This window comes from Mesoplodon mirus (genome assembly GCF_964341445.2).
Source record: "Mesoplodon mirus genome assembly, chromosome: 2".
NCBI classification, from domain to species: domain Eukaryota; kingdom Metazoa; phylum Chordata; class Mammalia; order Artiodactyla; family Ziphiidae; genus Mesoplodon; species Mesoplodon mirus.
In genome coordinates this window covers 200,090,931-200,108,230 of record NC_138977.1, presented here as the reverse complement: position 1 = coordinate 200,108,230, position 17,300 = coordinate 200,090,931, and the positions used below count along the sequence as shown (strand labels likewise).

At 48.8% G+C, this 17,300-nt stretch overlaps 1 protein-coding gene across 4 annotated transcripts; it reads right to left on the bottom strand.

The window, feature by feature from the left end:
- Positions 1-10,564: 10,564 nt before the first annotated feature.
- Positions 10,565-15,119, bottom strand: MARVELD1 (MARVEL domain containing 1). Of its 4 annotated transcripts, XM_082631312.1 has the most exons (3): positions 13,850-15,119; positions 12,906-13,601; positions 10,565-11,148 (listed from the first exon to the last, which is right to left on the bottom strand). In XM_082631312.1, exon 1 carries the CDS (start codon positions 14,962-14,964, stop codon positions 14,443-14,445), a length of 522 nt encoding a protein of 173 aa, XP_082487438.1. In that variant the 5' UTR covers positions 14,965-15,119; the 3' UTR covers positions 10,565-11,148; positions 12,906-13,601; positions 13,850-14,442. The 4 variants fall into 4 exon arrangements, with proteins under 4 accessions (XP_082487438.1, XP_082487437.1, XP_082487439.1 ...); XM_082631311.1 differs by having other exon boundaries at positions 12,906-15,119; XM_082631313.1 differs by having other exon boundaries at positions 12,911-15,119.
- Between the last annotated feature and the right edge of the window lie 2,181 nt (positions 15,120-17,300).

Here is a 17,300-nt window from a genome sequence, read left to right as displayed (position 1 = left end):
TGGTAACTAGAGACTGGTCAACTGGAGTCTGCTTTCTGGGGCCTGACTCTGATTTTTCATAATCAAGTTCTCCTGGTTCCTTCTTTCCCTTCTCCAGCATTCTGAGTCTTCACTTCTTGCCTCAAATCCTGGTGCCACTGATGTTTTCCCCTGGATAGCTGATAGGTGGGAGAGACTACGGGAGAAAATAAAATAGAAAAAGAGGATAATTAATATCTTAACATGACATTTTTCGGAGGTTAGTCTTTGAATCTATAAGCAAGGGTGTATATGGCCCACAAAATTGAATTTCACTGGGGCTCTTGGAGAAATATTAGCAAGAAAGAGAAGGGAATGTCTAAGCACAGATTTCTCCACCAGATGGCGCTCTCACCCACTCTTACGCAGACTTGTTCAGAAGCCTCTCTAAACTTGGGGTTTCTGGCGGTGGTCTCTCATGCCACCATTTCTTGCATATACCAGATCTTCTCAGGCTTCTAGCTGCATTAGTTATCTCTTGCTGTGTAACAATTATTTCAAAACTTACTGGCTTATCAGAACCGCAAAAAACCAAAAAACTTAGCAGCTTAAAACAATAATAAATATGTATTATTTGGCTTTGGGGTGGTTTTTGCAGGAAACTGCAAGCAGCTTGGTGGGTGGTTTTGGCCCAGGGGCTTTCGTGAGGTTGTACGCAGATGCTGGCCAGGGCTGCTGTCATCTGAAGGCTTGATGGGGCTGGAGGATTGGCTTCCTCACATAGCAGAGCAGTTGGTGCTGGCTCTTGTGCTGACAGGCTGGCAAGGGGGTTCAGTTCCTCTCCACCTGGGACTCTCCAGAAGTCATCTTGAGTGTCCTCGCGGCATGGAGGCTGACTTCCCCCAGAGCAGGAGATCCAAGAGGGAGCAAGGCAGGAAGCTACAAGGTCTTTTATGCCATATCCTCAAAAGTCACACACCGTCAATTTCACAATATCCTGTTGCTTTTACGGGTCCGAACTAGTCAACATTCCAACGCATAATGGGAATATTATACAACAGCATAACTACCAGGAGGTGAGAATTATCGGGGCCATCCTGGAGGCCATCTTGGAGGCTGGCTGCTCTGTGCTGCTCTGTCGGTTTAGATTACCCTTCCTTCCACCTCATCTCCCCCTGCTCACCTTTTAACATCCAGCTTGAATATCAGGTTCTTTGTAAAGACTTCCCCAAATAATTCCTCACTTCCTCCTCTGTGTTTACACAGAACTCTTTCATCTCTATTAAGCACCTATCACCTTGCATTTCTTTTCTCTTTCTTTCTTTCTTTTTTTTTTTTTTTTTTTTTTTTTTTTGGCCACGCAGCATGCAGGATCTTAGTTCCCCGACCAGGCGTCAAACCCACGCCCCCCCTGCAGTGGAAACTCGGAGTCTTAACCACTGGACCGCCAGGGAAGTCCCTCACCTTGCATTTCAATCTTTCTCTTGAACATGACTATTTCCCTCATTGTGTCCTGAATTCCTGAGAGCAGCGGGACTGTGACTTAACATCTTGCCAGTCCCAGTTTCTGCCAAGTATATAGCACAGCCCTGGCATAGTAGGTACTCAATGAATGCTTATTTTAAAATAAATGAGTAAAACAGAAAATAACAAGTGTTGGTGAGGATGTGGAGAAACAAGAACCTTGTGTGCTGTTGGTGGGAACGTAAATGGTACAGACTCTGTAGAAAACAATATGGCAGTTCCTTAAAAAGTTAAACAGAATCACCATATGATCCAGCAATGCCACTTCTGGGCATATACCCAAAAGAACTGAAAGCAGGGTCTCAAAGAGATATTTGTATACCCATGTTCACAGCAGTTTTAATCACAAAAGGTGGAAGCAACCCAAGTGTCCATTAATGGATGAATGGATAAACAAAATGTGGTGTATACATACACAATGGGCTATTTTTACTTAAAAAATAAGGAAATTCTGACACATGCTACAACATGAATGAACCTTGAGGACATTGATGCTGAGTGAAGAACTCAGCCAGTCACAAAAAGACAAATACTGTATGATTACACTTATATGAGGTATCTAGAGCAGTGAAATTCATAGAGACAGAAAGTATTGAATAGTGGTTGTCAGGGGCTGGAGGGAGGGGGAATGAGGATTTATTATTTAATGAGAACAGACTTTCAGTTTTGCAAGATGAGAAGAGTTCTGAAGATGGTTGCCCAACAGCATGAACATATTTAATACCAATGAACTGTACATTTAAAAAATGGTTAAGATGGGGACTTACCTGGTGGTGCAGTGGTTAAGAATCTGCCTGCCAATGCAGGGGACACAGGTTTGATCCCTGGTCTGGGAAGATCCCACATGCCACGGAGCAACTAGGCCCGTGAGCCACAACTACTGAGCCTGCGCGTCTGGAGCCTGTGCTCCACAACAAGAGAGGCCGCCATAGTGAGAGGCCCGCGCACCGGGATGAAGAGTGGCCCCCGCTTGCCACAACTAGAGAAAGCCCTCGCACAGAAACGAAGACCCAACACAGCCAAAAATAAATAAATAAAAACAAATGTGGGGTTTTTTTAAAAAAATGGTTAAGATGGGAACTTACCTGGTGGTGCAGTGGTTAAGAATCTGCCTGCCAGTGCAGGGGACACAGGTTTGATCCCTGGTCCGGGAAGATCCCACATGCTGTGGAGCAATGAAGCCCGTGTGCCACAACTACTGAGCCTGTGCTCTAAAGCCTGCGAGCCACAACTACTGAGCCCGCGAGTCACAACTACCAAAGCCCACGCGCCTAGAGCCCGTGCTCCACAACAAGAGAAGCCACCACAATGAGAAGCCAGTGCACCGCAACGGAGAGTAGCCTCTGCTCGCTGTAACTAGAGAAAGCCTGTGTACGGCAACGAAGAGCCAACGCAGCCTAAATAAATAAATAAATAAACTTTTTTTTTTAATGGTTAAGATGGTAAATTTTATGTTATGTGTATTTTGCCACAATTTTTAAAAATTTTAAACGGAGGAATGATGGATAAAGAAAGTGTGATATATCCATTCAGTGGAATATTAATATTTATCATAAAAAGGAACAAAGTATTGATACATGCTACAACATAGATGAACCTTGAAAACATTATGCTATGTAGACACAAAAGACCACATATTGTATGATTCCATTTACACTAAATGTCCAGAATAGGCAAGTCCATAGAGACAGAAAGTAGATTGATTAGTGGCTGCCAGGGACTGGGGGGAAGAAGGAACTGGTAGTGACTAATAGGTAAAGCGTTTCTTTTTCGGGAAATGGAAATGTTCTGGAATTGGATAGTGGTGATAGTTGTACAACTTTGTGAATACACTAAAACCACTGAATTGTACACTCTAAAATGGAGAATTTCTGCATGAAATTTTATCTTACAGGAACTGTTTCAATTTTTTTAATGAATGAATAAATGAAAGAAACATTTGACTGATATGTATTTTTAGATTCTCTTTAATATTTGGGTTTACTCTAGTATTTAAACTTAATATTTGGGTATATTTTTGGATTAATAACTCACTGCCATTGCTCTGAAAAGTGTTCAGTAAATAACATCTTTATGTTCTTGTACCTGGGAAAGAAGCCCTCATGAATAATGAGTTTTCCAGCTGTGACACAGTGAGTTATTGGACAAACACAGCAAGGAAATGAATGTCTGCTGTTATACTCTTACTCAACAGCTCTTGGCAGCCATGAAAACAACCATTCATCAAACACAGGGGCAAAAAAAGTCTCAAAGAGCAAGGCAATGAAAACCTCAGCAATAAAACCTGTGGCCTCCCAGGAAAGAAGCAGTTAACTGTCCACCCAAAAGTCCTTTTCCTTCTTCCAGGGTATAGAGTTGTAGCCGGGCAGCTGTTGCCCCACCATGGAGTACACCTTCCAGCCTCCTTGCATATAGATTATTCGGTCATGTGACTCCCCAAAAGAAGTGAGTGATGAGAGTCACTTCTAGTCCAAGGCATTTAAATGTCGGAAATCTACTCCTCCCGCTTTTCTCCCAAATGCCAGCTCAAAGCAGAGGGGATGGCTGGGCCACAAAGTGGAAGGAGCCTAAGTCCCTGAATCGTCGCATCATGGAAACCTCCCACTGACCTGGAATATCCACAATAGACAACTATGTGAGGCAGAAATAGATTTATATGTGAACAACAAATAGACTTTTGTTATATTAAGCCACTGAAGTGTTGAGGTGTGTTTGTTACAGCAGCTAAACACCAATATTCATTCATTCCACCAAATAACTACTTATTATGTGCCTTTCATGGGAATATAAAGAAGAGCCTGGAATTCTTCCCTCAAAAAATTCTCATTCTAAATTGGAGAATTAGATGAGAGAATTAACGGGAGAGACAACTTGAATAAAAATGCCACGAATGGAAAGGCAGTAAGTGAGCCACAAAAAACCCTGCATAGACCAATTACCATTAACGAAACTGAGAGAATTAACCAAAAAACTTCCTAAAAGGGAGTTCCCTTGTGGCCTAGTGGTTAGGACTCCAGGCTTTCACTTCCAAGGCCCTGGTTCAGTCCCTCATCGGGGAACTGAGATCCCACAAGCCGCACAGCTTGGCTAAAAACAAATAAGTAAAACAAAAACAGCTTCCTAAAAGGCATCACGACCAGGTTATTTTGTTGAAAATTTTATTAAACCCATCAGTAAAATGATATGGTTAAACTATTCCAGAGAACAGAACAAGATGGAAAACTTTCCAATTTATTCTGAGTCCAGAATTACCATCCATGATACAAATGGCAGGCAAGAGCACACACACAAATAAACAAATTTCATCTGGAACATAGGCAATAAAAATAGCAAAAGAATACACCTACCACACAGCTAAGCCACTCCACTGCTAGGTATTTAACAAAGAGAAATGAAAGTGTATGTCTTCACAAATATTTATGCATGAATGCTCACTGCAGCTTTATTTGCAGGAACCAAAAACTTGAAACAACACAAATGTCCATCAACAGGTGAATGGATAAACAAATTATACTATATCCATACAATGGAATAATACTCAGCGATAGACAAAAATGAATGAACTATTGGTACAACGACAACATGAATGAATCTCAAAATTATTGAGTAAAAGAGGCCAGACACTGCCCCCTCCGATGGGGGGGCGGAAATCCCACATACTGTACATTCCACTTATATAAACTAATCTATAGTCATGGGAAGCATCAATAGTTGCCTGGGGTGGGGAGATGGAAAAGGGAAAAAGAGATTACAAGGGGGAACAAAAAAGCTTTGGGGCACAATGGATATGTCCACAGTCTTAACTGTGATGGCTTCACAAGTGTACACATACAACAAAACTCATCAAAGTGTACATTTTTTTTTTTTTGGTTGTGTCCTGTGGCATGTGGGACCTTAGTTCCCTGACCAGGAATCAAACCCATGCCCCCTGCAGTGGGAGCACAGAGACTTAACCACTGGACCACCAGGGAAGTCCCCAAAGTGTACATTTAAGCCATGTGCAGTTTAACATAGAAGTATACCCTAATAAATCTTTGTGTGTGTATATGTATAAATATAGATAGATAGATAGATACATAGATAGATAGGCAAACACTTCACCTCTCTGAGCCTCATCTACAAAATGTGGTTATTATCTATGCTGTTTACGTTTTCATATAAGGATGAGATGAAATAATGAATGTAAAAATATCTTTGCAAGCTGTGAGTACAAGAGATTGGGACATGTGTAATCTTTATTACTATTAATGCCATAATCAACAATAATATCATCATTTTTATCATCACTATCACAGTCACTACACACAGATCACATCACCTCAGCTTTCTGGCCCACTAGGTTAAGCTCACTGAGGTAGTTCACCAATTTAACTTAAAAGGAAAAACAAACTCAGCAAGTTCACTAGTTCCTAGGGATGGCTGGGAGAAGATGCTGACAAGCTGAAAAATACAACAGAGTTTACCAGGATGTGAGGAAAGACATGTTGTGAAATGCCCAGATAGGAAACAGCTAGGGAAGCCAAGCAAGTAACTGTTCCTGGCAACGCGCTGTGTTCCTGGAATAATTTTGACTTGAATGCAATCATGGAAGATCTTGCAAACACATAAAGAGGGGAGTCTGTGAATGTCCCACTACTGACACCTGAAAACTCATGGTCAGTTCGTCTCTCCAGATGGACTGGAACACCAGGAAACAAGATGAGAACAGTGACTCCTTTCAGGCAAGGAGGCAGAACTTCTTGGAGCACAGAGGCTCAGCCCGGGAACTGCCAAAGGGAATAAAAAGGAGAGCAAAGATGGACCTCAAATTCCGTAGGGAAGAAGGAGGTCCTGACCTTCAGGAAAGTGACAATAATTTTTAACACCTCTGTGCGTCTTTTCAAGAAAACTCAAATGTGGACACAAGAAAGACCAGTAGAGGCTTCATTCCATGGCTGGTGAGATTGTCATTCCAACACGGAATCAGGGCAAGATTGCAAAAGACAGAGTTCAGTATCCAAATGTTCAGAGTCAGATCAGATGGCCATACCTATGGCACCGGGTCTCAAGAGGGAGAAGGGCAGGGTGGAGGAGCAGTTTCACAAATGTTTCTTACATCCAGCAGACAGAAGGAGAGTGACCTCAGCACAGTGAGCTGATCAAACCTGAAGGTAGGGCTTCCCTGGTGGCGCAGTGGCTGAACGTCCGCCTGCCGATGCAGGGGACGTGGGTTCGTGCCCTGGTCCGGGAGGATCCCACGTGCCGCGGAGCGGCTGGGCCCGTGAGCCATGGCCGCCGAGCCTGCGCGTCCGGAGCCTGTACTCCACAGCGGGAGAGGCCACAACAGTGAGAGGCCCGCGTACCATAAAAAAGGAAAAAAAAAAAAAAGAAGTTGGATAATTACCTTCAGGTTTTTTGTTTGTTTGTTTGTTTTTTGCAGTATGCGGGACTCTCACTGTTGTGGCCTCTCCCGCTGCAGAGCACAGGCTCCGGACGCGCAGGCTCAGCGGCCATGGCTCACGGGCCCAGCCGCTCCGCGGCACGTGGGATCCTCCCGGACCAGGGCACGAACCCACGTCCCCTGCATCGGCAGGCGGACGTTCAACCACTGCGCCACCAGGGAAGCCCATCCAACTTCTTTTTAAATCAGGAAGAGAGAAGCTGAGATAATTCAGATTTGTAATAATATAATAAACTTTCCTTCCTGCCTTAGCTTAAGATATAATTATTACAAAATCTAGCGTAGATCTGGGTGAAGTCTTTGGATGGCTGGAAGAAACAGCCTTCTGGGAAATCCTCTGAAACAGCAGAGCATGGTAGCTTAGACCTGAGTTTGAATCTTGTTCCTGTTACTTAGTCAAGTGCACTGGGGAAATCAGTTTACCCTTCTGAGCCCGTCTCCATGTCTGTTAAATAGGGGTATATGCACGGGCTTGTGAGAATGATAAGGACGTTACATAAGGCATCCACCATTTGTTCCCTTTCTCCCCTCTCCCCAACTTTGTCTCAGAAGTACTTTACCTGTGGCATCAGAGAGGCCCCCTTCAGGACACCTGGAGATGGCAGCTAGGACAGCCTGCCTCCCACCCCCAGAGAGATGCAGCTATCAAGCTGCAGAGGGACTGCCTCTGGGAGCTGGCCCTGCACCTCAGTGCTGGGAAAGGAACACCACAGCCTTGGTGCCTACAAGATCCCAAATAGCCACCCAGTTCAAAAGGAATGGGGTCATACGTATATACACTAATAGGTATAAAATAATGAGAACCTGCTGTATAACACAGGGAGCTCCACTTCGCTGTACAGTAGAAACTAACACAACGTTGTAAAACAGCTGTACCCCAGAAAAAATCAATATATAAATTAATAAAGAATGGGGAAAAAACAAAAAGGAATGGGGTCGTGGAACAGGGAGGGCAAAAGAGCTTTCACATTAAGAGCCCAGCTGGAATTTCCACAGGCTGATGAGGTTGGTGTGGTGGCCCTTGCCCTCCTGCTGGCTATGCCCAGGTGGCCTCTTTGGGTTCTGGCCACCTCCCCAGCATACCTCTCCTTTGCTCCACAGGGTCCAGAGAGTTGTCAGGCCCTCCACACCTCTCTCCAGCTGCCCCCACTCACCCTAGTCCCTGGTGCTCCTCTTCCCAAGACTGGCTGTGACGCCAGATACAGCCGTCCTTCTGCTCCCTCCCCTCCTGGCTACTCTTGGCACCCTGGGGGTAGAAGGAGCACAGACCCCGGAAAGCCACTCCCCATCCTAAGCCTCTATTCCTCATCTGTAAAAAAAAGGGCCAGTTTTTACTATGATCTCTATAGAAAGCAACCAAGGGAGTTAGCCAAGGTGAGAAAGTTATAAAGGCTCCCGAAAGCCCACAAAATTCTTGCAGTCTCTGACTGTTTATCTGAACATTTAAAAAGGGCTAGAGGGACTTCCCTGGTGGCGCAGTGGTTAAGAATCCACCTGTCAATGCAGGGCACATGGGTTCGATCCCTGGTCCGGGAAGACCCCACATGCCGTGGAGAAACTAAGCCCGTGCGCCACAACTACTGAAGCCCGTGGGCCTAAAGCCTCTGCTCAAACAAGAGAACAAGAGAAGCCACCACAATGGCAAGCTCGTGCAGCGCAACGAAGAAAAGAGTAGCCCCTGCTCTCTGCAACTAGAGAAAGCCCGCGAGCAGCAGCAAAGACCCAACGCAGCCAAAAATAAATAAATAAAATACATAAATTTTAAAAAAAGAATAAATAAAATAAAAATTCCCACTGTGGTAGTGGAACTCTTTCTCCAAAAAAATAATAAAATTAAATTAAAAGGACTAGAGCTATATTATTATATCATAGAACATTAGAAAGTGTTTAGAACTATATTATTGCTAAATTTTAAAAGCAAGTTGTAGAAGAGTCTGAATATATATGTGTGTATGTGGGTGAGCATCCAGATATTTCATTAGTTATAAAAATTAAGGAAGAAGGCTTAATAGTGAACAATGGCTTATTGCTCAGGTGTGAGGTTAGGATGATCGAATGACTTCTCTTTTTAATTTGTACACTTCTGTACAGGTAAAAAAATTTAATGGGTATATATTGCTATTTTATTCTACAAATAACAATTGTAACAAACAAAAACAATAAAAATATAAATAGTGCTAACGAGACCTTTCTCCCATATCCCTGCCCTTTCCTTTTTATGCCTGAAAAGGAATTCTTAATTCTCCTTCCTCACCATTGACCATCCCACTCCCATCCCTAGAAAAGCAGGAAAAGTAATGGATAGAAATGAACAAATCCCTCGGATTCCCCAGACCCAAATGGGCTCAGTTATGTCCCCGAGGAGCAGTGTCTTATTTCAAACTGCCCCCAGCATTAAACAGGAAATGTCAGATTAGACCATTCCTGAACACCTGGTCTCCAGGAGGGAAAACCAAACTCCACCTCTACCTCAGAGCCTGCCCAGAGGCCCACAGGGCTTAGCAACTGGCTGCTGAGGATAGTAAGAGAACATCTACTTTCCAGGCCCAGTCCTGCCACTTGCCAGCTATGTGACCATGGATAAGGCCTTCTCCTCTCTGGGGCTCTATTTCTTCTACTGAATGGGGGTGACAATGCCAACCTCTAAGACTGGTGACAAGATCAAATAAGGTAATGCAAGTAAAAGCACATTTTCAATTGCAAATATTCCACCGAGCTAAAGTAGAGCAGGTGGCTTACCAGCCTTTGCATAAAGGCCACTTTTTATTTTGTGGGATATTCACTAATTGACACAAAGGGAAGAGGGGAGAAAGGGAGGATCTTGGAAAGCTGGTGGTATTCTCCTCCACCCTGGAAATGCAAACCATGAAGAGGAGGATGAGAGAGAGAGAGAATTTGTGCTGTATTTTGAGGAGGGTGCTTTGAAGAGAGTGGGTGTGGAGCACACACAGCATCGGATCCCTGCCTGGAGCTGTTCCAGGTGTGTTCTGAGATCTGCCAGTAGAACTCTATGTCCTGGCTGTGGACTTCAGGCCCAGGTCACAGGAGGGAGGAGCCGACAAGAAGCCTGTTAACTGCCCTCCAGCCCTTTCCAGGGTAGCTCAGTCAGCAGGCTGAGGCTGGAAGGCAGAGAGGGGGGACCAGATTGGGTGTGTCTAGAAGGCAACACCAGAACAATGATCTGCAGGAAAGAGCCTGGGCTCCAGGAGACCCCATGCTGGCCCCAGCCAGCTCTGTGACATTAAGCAAGTTGCCACTCCACCCTGGGGTTCATTTCCCCTTCTGTAATATGATGGGCTTGGACCAGAACAGGACCCTCTGGCTCCGTGACCATAGTCATTCTGTGCTGCCTATCAGGCAGTGGAACTTCCCAAACAGAGGGCCCATTGAGAGCAGGGGTGGGAGCTTCTGGAATTCCCTTCAGCCTCAGTCAGGGGCAGACACAGGCAGTTTTCTTCCTGATGCCTGTGTCCTGCCCTAACTGTACTGGAAATCTATGACTTCATTTTTCTTTCCCTCCCAGAAAGAAGGGGAAGCCAGGGAGGCAGACAAGTGTGGCAAAATGAGAAGATGGAGGGAGGCTACGGGACCTGACACAGAGTGTTACTGCAGGGGGCAGGAGAGAAGACACATACACCCAGATCAGACAAACAAACTTTATTCAGAAAAGCATATTAGTAATCACCACTAAACTACTGAATGAGGCACATCGGTCCCCTCTCCCTACCCTCCCTCACCCTCCCACGCACACCCTCTCTTTGGCCTTTGTAGAATACTGAAGAAATCCTCTCCTGGGCCCACAAGTGGTCCCAGACTTTTGGGCTGGGGGCAGCCCACAGCAGTGTCAGGTTGGATCGAGTCCTGGAGTCCAAAGAGGGAGGCCAAGGAGACTGCCTCCAGTATCCAAAAGTTCCTGGCCAGCTCAGGTAGCCATTCCCATGGCACAGGGCCCCGAGGAGAAGGAGAGGATGGGTGTGGGAGCTGTCTTCATGTCTTTCTCACATCTGGAGAAGCCGCAGGAGGCCAAGTGGGAAGGCACATCTAGACGAGCCAATGAGCTCTGGAATGTTTCAGGCACATGTGGCTGTATAGGTACCATGAAGGCCAAGGAGACGTCTGTTCCTGAGTAAGGTCAGCTAACCACAGACAAAGCACTATGGGCTGGAGGCTAAGAAGAGGTCCTCAAAGGGCTGGATCTGAGCTGAGGATGCAGCTTATGTGATGATCTAAAAAAGAGAAAAGAACACATGCTGGAGCTCAAAAGCTGTTGTTTAGGGTTCAGGGGTGCACGGCTCAGTTCCAGGTATCTGGAAGCTTGTGCCCAAGTCATAACGCAAGCAGAATAGGAATTTCTCTATGTCAAGGCAAAATGAACCTTCACCATCTTGGCTCTTCCACTGAATGATGTGGAAAGGGAGCTGCTGGGCAAAGATTATTCCCTCTCCCCATCTCCTTATATGGCCAGTGAAAACACTGAAACCCTCTGCTGGCCCAGGGAAGTGGGCCCTGGGAGAGGTCAGAATGACTGGCTCTGGGAGTCTCCATGGCCTCAGCGACATGGAAACCTGCAACAGAAGAACCAAAGTTGCTGGGCTTCCAAGACACCCCCAGTATCCCAGCAAAGGCCACCCCCAGGTTCTGGCTGGCACCAGCGGTGGGCGCTGAGGAAACAGGTACCCTGCCTGGAGCATGGCAGCAGGACCCCAGCCTAACTGAGATGCTGAAGGGCTCAGTGTTCTGGGATTTCCCGGAGGACAGAAAACAATAGCAACACAAATAACCACAATTTTAATGGATACAGAGTTTCAGGTTTGCAAGATGAAAAAGTTCTGGAGATGGATGGTGCTGATCGCTGCACAGCAATGTGAATGTATTTAATGCCATTGAACTGTACGCTTTAAAGACAGTTTCGAAGGTCAATTGTATGTTACGAATATTTGACCACAATTAAAAAAAATTTTTTTTCCAAAGATAACCTTGGGGATTCCCTGGCTGTCCACTGGTTAGGACTCCGCACTTTCACTGCCGAGGGTGCGGGTTCGATCCCTGGTCTGGGAACTAAGATCCCACAAGCCACGTGGTGAGGCCAAAAATATTAAAATAAATAAATAAAGATAGATAGATAACCATGTTAACAGTATCTAACATGTACTGACCCCCTACTGTATATAGCACAGCCTGGTTCTGAAGGGGTCAGACTGCCAGAGTTCAAATCCGAGCTCCACCACTCACCACTCACCAGCTGGGAGACTCTAGGTAAGTCACTTAACCTCTCTGTGACTCATTTTCCTCATACAGAATATGGAAATAATACTAGAACCCAGCTCAATAGGGTTGTTGAGAGAATGAAATGAATACGTAAGTGCTTTGAGCAGCGCCGGGCACAAAGATGTAAAGATGGTGACTGTGTAAAACTCACAAAAGCGCTCCACGTCCCCACCCAGATCTTCACCACTACAACAGAGAAACCTAAGAGTTTTCTTCCTAAACTCTACAAACACGCTCACAAAAACGCATTCTGGCCTCCCCTATTCTAGTTTCTAATCCAGAGAGGATTGAACTTTTCCAAAGAGCAGACCTTTGAAGGATTTAGCAAAAAGGTTGAATTGTTGTCATAACCCTTTGGACACTGTGTTTATTACTGTCACCCCTTCAATTTGCTCCTGAATAAAACGTTTAACATTTTTTTTTTTTTTTTTTGCGGTACGCGGGCCTCTCACTGTTGTGGCCTCTCCCGTCGCGGAGCACAGGCTCCGAACGCGCAGGCTCAGCGGCCATGGCTCACGGGCCTAGCTGCTCCGCGGCACGTGGGATCCTCCCGGACCAGGGCACGAACCCATGTCCCCTGCATCGGCAGGCAGACTCCCAACCACTGCGCCACCAGGGAAGCCCAAACCCTTTAACTTTTAGAAAAGGAGCGGACTCTGGGGTTTTTTTTATTCAAAGGCCTATGACCTCGCCAGAAAGCCAAGAGGCATCTTACCTTACCGAGGCTGGGCCAGCTGTTCATCCCAGATCCCGAGTTTTCTTCTCTGTTTGGTGTGACCCACCCCTGCCAGTTGCTTATGGTCAATGCCAGCATCTCTTACAGGTGATGTTCCTTTTGACTGGGAAACCGGGAAACCATCTGGACAACCTTGGCTTCATTTCCCAAACAATGTAAAGGAATGTTCAATCCACAGTTTCCCCAGGCTCTCGCTGGTCTGGCAGGGCCGGCTATCTTCTCTTTAATGGAGGGGGTGCGGGGCCTCCCTCTGCTATAGAAATTCCCTGGGAAAGAGAAGGAGTGCCCCTTGTCTTCAAATAGACCCCAGCCAATGGGTCGGGACCCTTGGTGATAAATGAGAGCCAGGACGACACACGGATGCTTGGAACCTTAGGTGGAAAAAACTGGTCCAGGTCCAGAGGCAGTTAACACTGTAAACTAAGTTACTTGGGCTTCTTTTAGAGCAGGACTTCTCAGAGCCTTTCATATGCTAATGAGCATTGTGAATCTTCAAGAAGGGGAGAAAGCACCTTAGACAAACCCTTTGGGCCTTGAAACCCTCTATTAGAAGGTAGCTCCAGAGTCCGGATTCCTGGGAACAACCAATGCTTTAAACAACGCTAGACTGGGAGTCCAAAGACCAGGTTCTAATCTTTTTCTGGCTGTTCGCAAGAGCAAGCTCTGAGTCTCCATCTGCAAAAAGAAGGGGGTGGGGTTCGCCTAACATTCCTTGACGCTGGTATGGTATCCCTAATGCAAAAAAGATATTGGGAGGTGGGGACGGAACAGAAACCTGTGAGAGGAAGGCTGGGAAGGCGAGGCCAGGGAAGCTAGTGGGCGTTAGGAACTGGCCTCCGCGAACCGCGAGGACAAAGGCGGAACAGGAGGAGGAGAAAGAAGACTCCAAAGGTGCAAGGGTACAGCCCCCTATCCATCCTCACCTTTGCAGATGGGCCCCAGCTCAAGACATCAAAGCACCGAGGGATGGCCCGGAAGGACTGCGCAGGATGCCCGCACAATCCCAAACTAAAACCACACCCGTCGCTCATCCCAGGACCAGTGGAGGCCCGTCCCCAGCTCCGCCCGCGGCGTCATGCCTGCCGTTTTCAGCACTCGGGGCTGGAAGAGGGGCCAGGGCAAGGGGGTGCTCTTCCGAACGCGGAGCGGGAGGGAGGGGGCAGTGGCGCCGCCAGTAGACTGGTTCCAATTTGGGAGCCTCCCCCGGATCTACGCGGCGCCTGTCCACGTCTCGCTCTCGGCCGGGAAGGGGAAGAGGAACCGCGAGGCTTCGCCTCGGGGCGGCCCGCCTGAAAGAGTGCGTCCGCCCCTCGGATGCGGCTCTGCCCTGGTCCCAGGAGACGGCGCAGCTGTCCGGACTCTGGCCTGCGGCGAAGCCGTCGGACGGGAACTGTGATCCGGGCGCCGGGGCGCGGGCGGCGGCGGGAACGCAGGGCGAGGGGAGGGAGCCGGGGCGCACGGGCGCGGGGCGGCGGCGGCAGGAAGGACGGGTCCCCCGCCCCGCGGCGCAGCGACCTCACGCCACCTCCTGCTCGCCCTGGTAGTGGCGGCAGCAGCCGTAGAGCGCTGAGAGCAGGTAGAGGCCGAGGCAGAGGCCGCCGCAGACGGCGGCCGCCAGGAAGGCGTGGTAGGCGCAGGACATCTGGTAATCCTTGAGGTTGCAGTAGCTGTGGCTCTGCGTCTGGCTGATCATGATGCCCATCGCGGCGCCGTAGAGCGCGGCCGCCAGCAGGTCGTGCGCCACGTTGACCACCAGCCAGCGCGAGCCCAGCACGGGCACCAGCTCGTGCTTGCCCAGCAGCGTGAGGAAGTAGAGGCCCAGGGTCAGCAGCCAGAAGAGCACGGACACGAAGAGCGCGAAGTGCACCGGGCCCTGGTACCTGCTTGTGGCGATGGTGATCCAGAAGGCGGCGCCGGCCAGCAGCTGCAGCAGCCGCAGCACGCCCAGCGGGCCGCGCAGAAAGGCCCGCTGCAGGCTCACCGCGCCGCGGGCCGCCCGCGCCTGGGGCGGCGGCTGGCGCGGGGGCGGCGGGAGCATGGCCCCCGGGCGCGGTGGCGGCGGCGGCGGCGCCCCGAGCAGCGGAATGGCGACGTCTGGCTCGCGGGGGTGGCCCGGCCGACGTGCCCCTGAGCCCGCCGCGGCCTCCTCGCTCCCCTCCGAGTCCTCCTCTCTTCCTCTCCCCTTCTCCCCACTCTACCTCCCCTCTCTCCTCCCCTCTCTCCTCCCCGCAGCCCTCCTCTCTTTCTCCGTTTCCCTCTCTCTCCACCCCTCCTGCCCGCCCCCTCCCTTCCCCTCCTCCCTCTCCACCCCCACTTGCTCCTCCAGGCTTCCTGCCTTCTCTCTTTGGGCCTCGCCCACCACCCTGGTGCCCCCCTTCCCGTTGGCGCCAAACTCCCAGCTCGGATTCCTTCCTCCTCGGGGCAGGGCGGAGGGCACCCCAGCTGGCCGCGGGTCTTCCGCTCTGTCTGACTGGGCCGAGTTTACCACAACTGCCCACCCTGCCTGCCCTGGCTCCCTGGCTCCGGTCCAGCCTCGAAGCTGAGAGCCGTCTTCTGGAGGTGGAGCGTCCCCTCAGTCTTAGGCTGGGCCTTTTTCTTTCTCCTCCCTCCTGTCCTAATAGTTCACTAGGGCCTCCCGGCCCTTCCTTGGCTCTGGAGGAGAGCAGTGCCAGGCTTAAGCTGCCATCTCTTCTCACCTGGACATCCGAATATCATATCCTGCCAGTGCCCACCCCAAACTTATTCTGTCCAAAGCTGGGCTTAGACTTTGTCTCAGCCATCCGAGTTCTCATGTCAGTGAAAGGGACCATCACCTGCTCCAGGCCCCACTGCCCCTCGCGTGCCACAAAGCAAAGTCCTATTAGTCCAGTCTCTTTTTTCCAACCTTCTTTGCCATCGAGCATATTAAAAATAGGCTTCCCAGCATGACCAGGACACAAACCCAGCTCTAAGAGACAGCAAAGCCCAACAATGCTTTACATTATTGCTATTACTGTGCTTTGCAGGAATTCTCATTTAAGCCTCAAAGAACCCCCGAGATACATACAATTATTTTCCTCATCTTGCGGAGGAGAAAAAGGGAGCCTAGAAAGGTTAAGACCATGAAACTGGTAACTGCTGCTGGTCTCTCTTCCCTCCCCTTCTGATCCAACCTTTGTGCACTGTGGCATCTTTCTAAAACACAGACCTGGTTGTATATACACTGCTTCCCCTACTGACCACAGAATAGTGTTCTATCTCTTCTCTGGGGATGTTTCACAATCTGGCCCCAACTGACTTCCAATTTCCTGGTTTTCCACCTCCTTTTCTTTCTTTTTTTTTTTTAAGAAGATGTTGGGGGTAGGAGTTTATTAATTAATTTATTTTTGCTGTGTTGGGTCTTCGTTTCTGTGCGAGGGCTTTCTCCAGTTGTGGCACGCAGGGGCCACTCTTCATCGCGGTGCGCGGGCCTCTCACTATCACGGCCTCTTGTTGCGGAGCACAGGCTCCAGACGCGCAGGCTCAGTAGTTGTGGCTCACGGGCCTAGTTGCTCCACGGCATATGGGATCCTCCCAGACCAGGGCTCGAACCCGTGTCCCCTGCATTAGCAGGCAGATTCTCAACCACTGCGCCACCAGGGAAGCCCTCCACTTCCTTTTCTTACCCATGCTTGCACCCAGCATGCCAACCCCACCAAACCTCTTAAGGTTCCCAAATAGGCTCAGAATGCCCTTCATTCCCAGACCCCATTTGTCTGGCAAATTCCTACTTATCCTTCAATGCCCAGTTTAAATGTTCCTCCCCTTGGTTTAGCCTCCCAGGCTGTTGATTGCTGGTTCTTCTAGGCCCCCCTTGGAGGTTCCCTCTGTAGTAGTTGAGTCAGCTACATCATAACCATTGGTTATCAAGTCTTATCCATCTTTTCCTGTGCCTGGCACGTAAGAGACTCAGTAAATGTCTGTGGAATGGAAGACTGGGTGGCTGCAGGAAAGCAGTGGAAGTGAGAGGACCCCTCTTGTCCTGGGGACTGTGCATGCGTCAGACCCCCAGCTTATCCTACCCTACAGAGCCCGTTTCTCGTCTCTTGGTCATGGGATGAGGCAGCTGGCCCCTGGCTCCCCTTGAGGGAGAAAAACTACGTGGCTTCTCAGGGAGCTAATGCCTCCCACTGCCAACTCAGCCCCACCTACGGGTACCTGAATGCATATTTTAAGTGAACAAATGGTGGTGTATACCACCCGCATTTTTTGGTAAGACAGCATGGCATAAAGGCTCAGGGTGTAAACCCTGGAGGCAGACTGCCTGGCTACTTCTCACTGCTTGGCCACTCCCTGGTGCTGGGACCTAGGGGGGTCTGTACCTCAGTTTCCTCATCTGTGAAATCTTTTCATTCA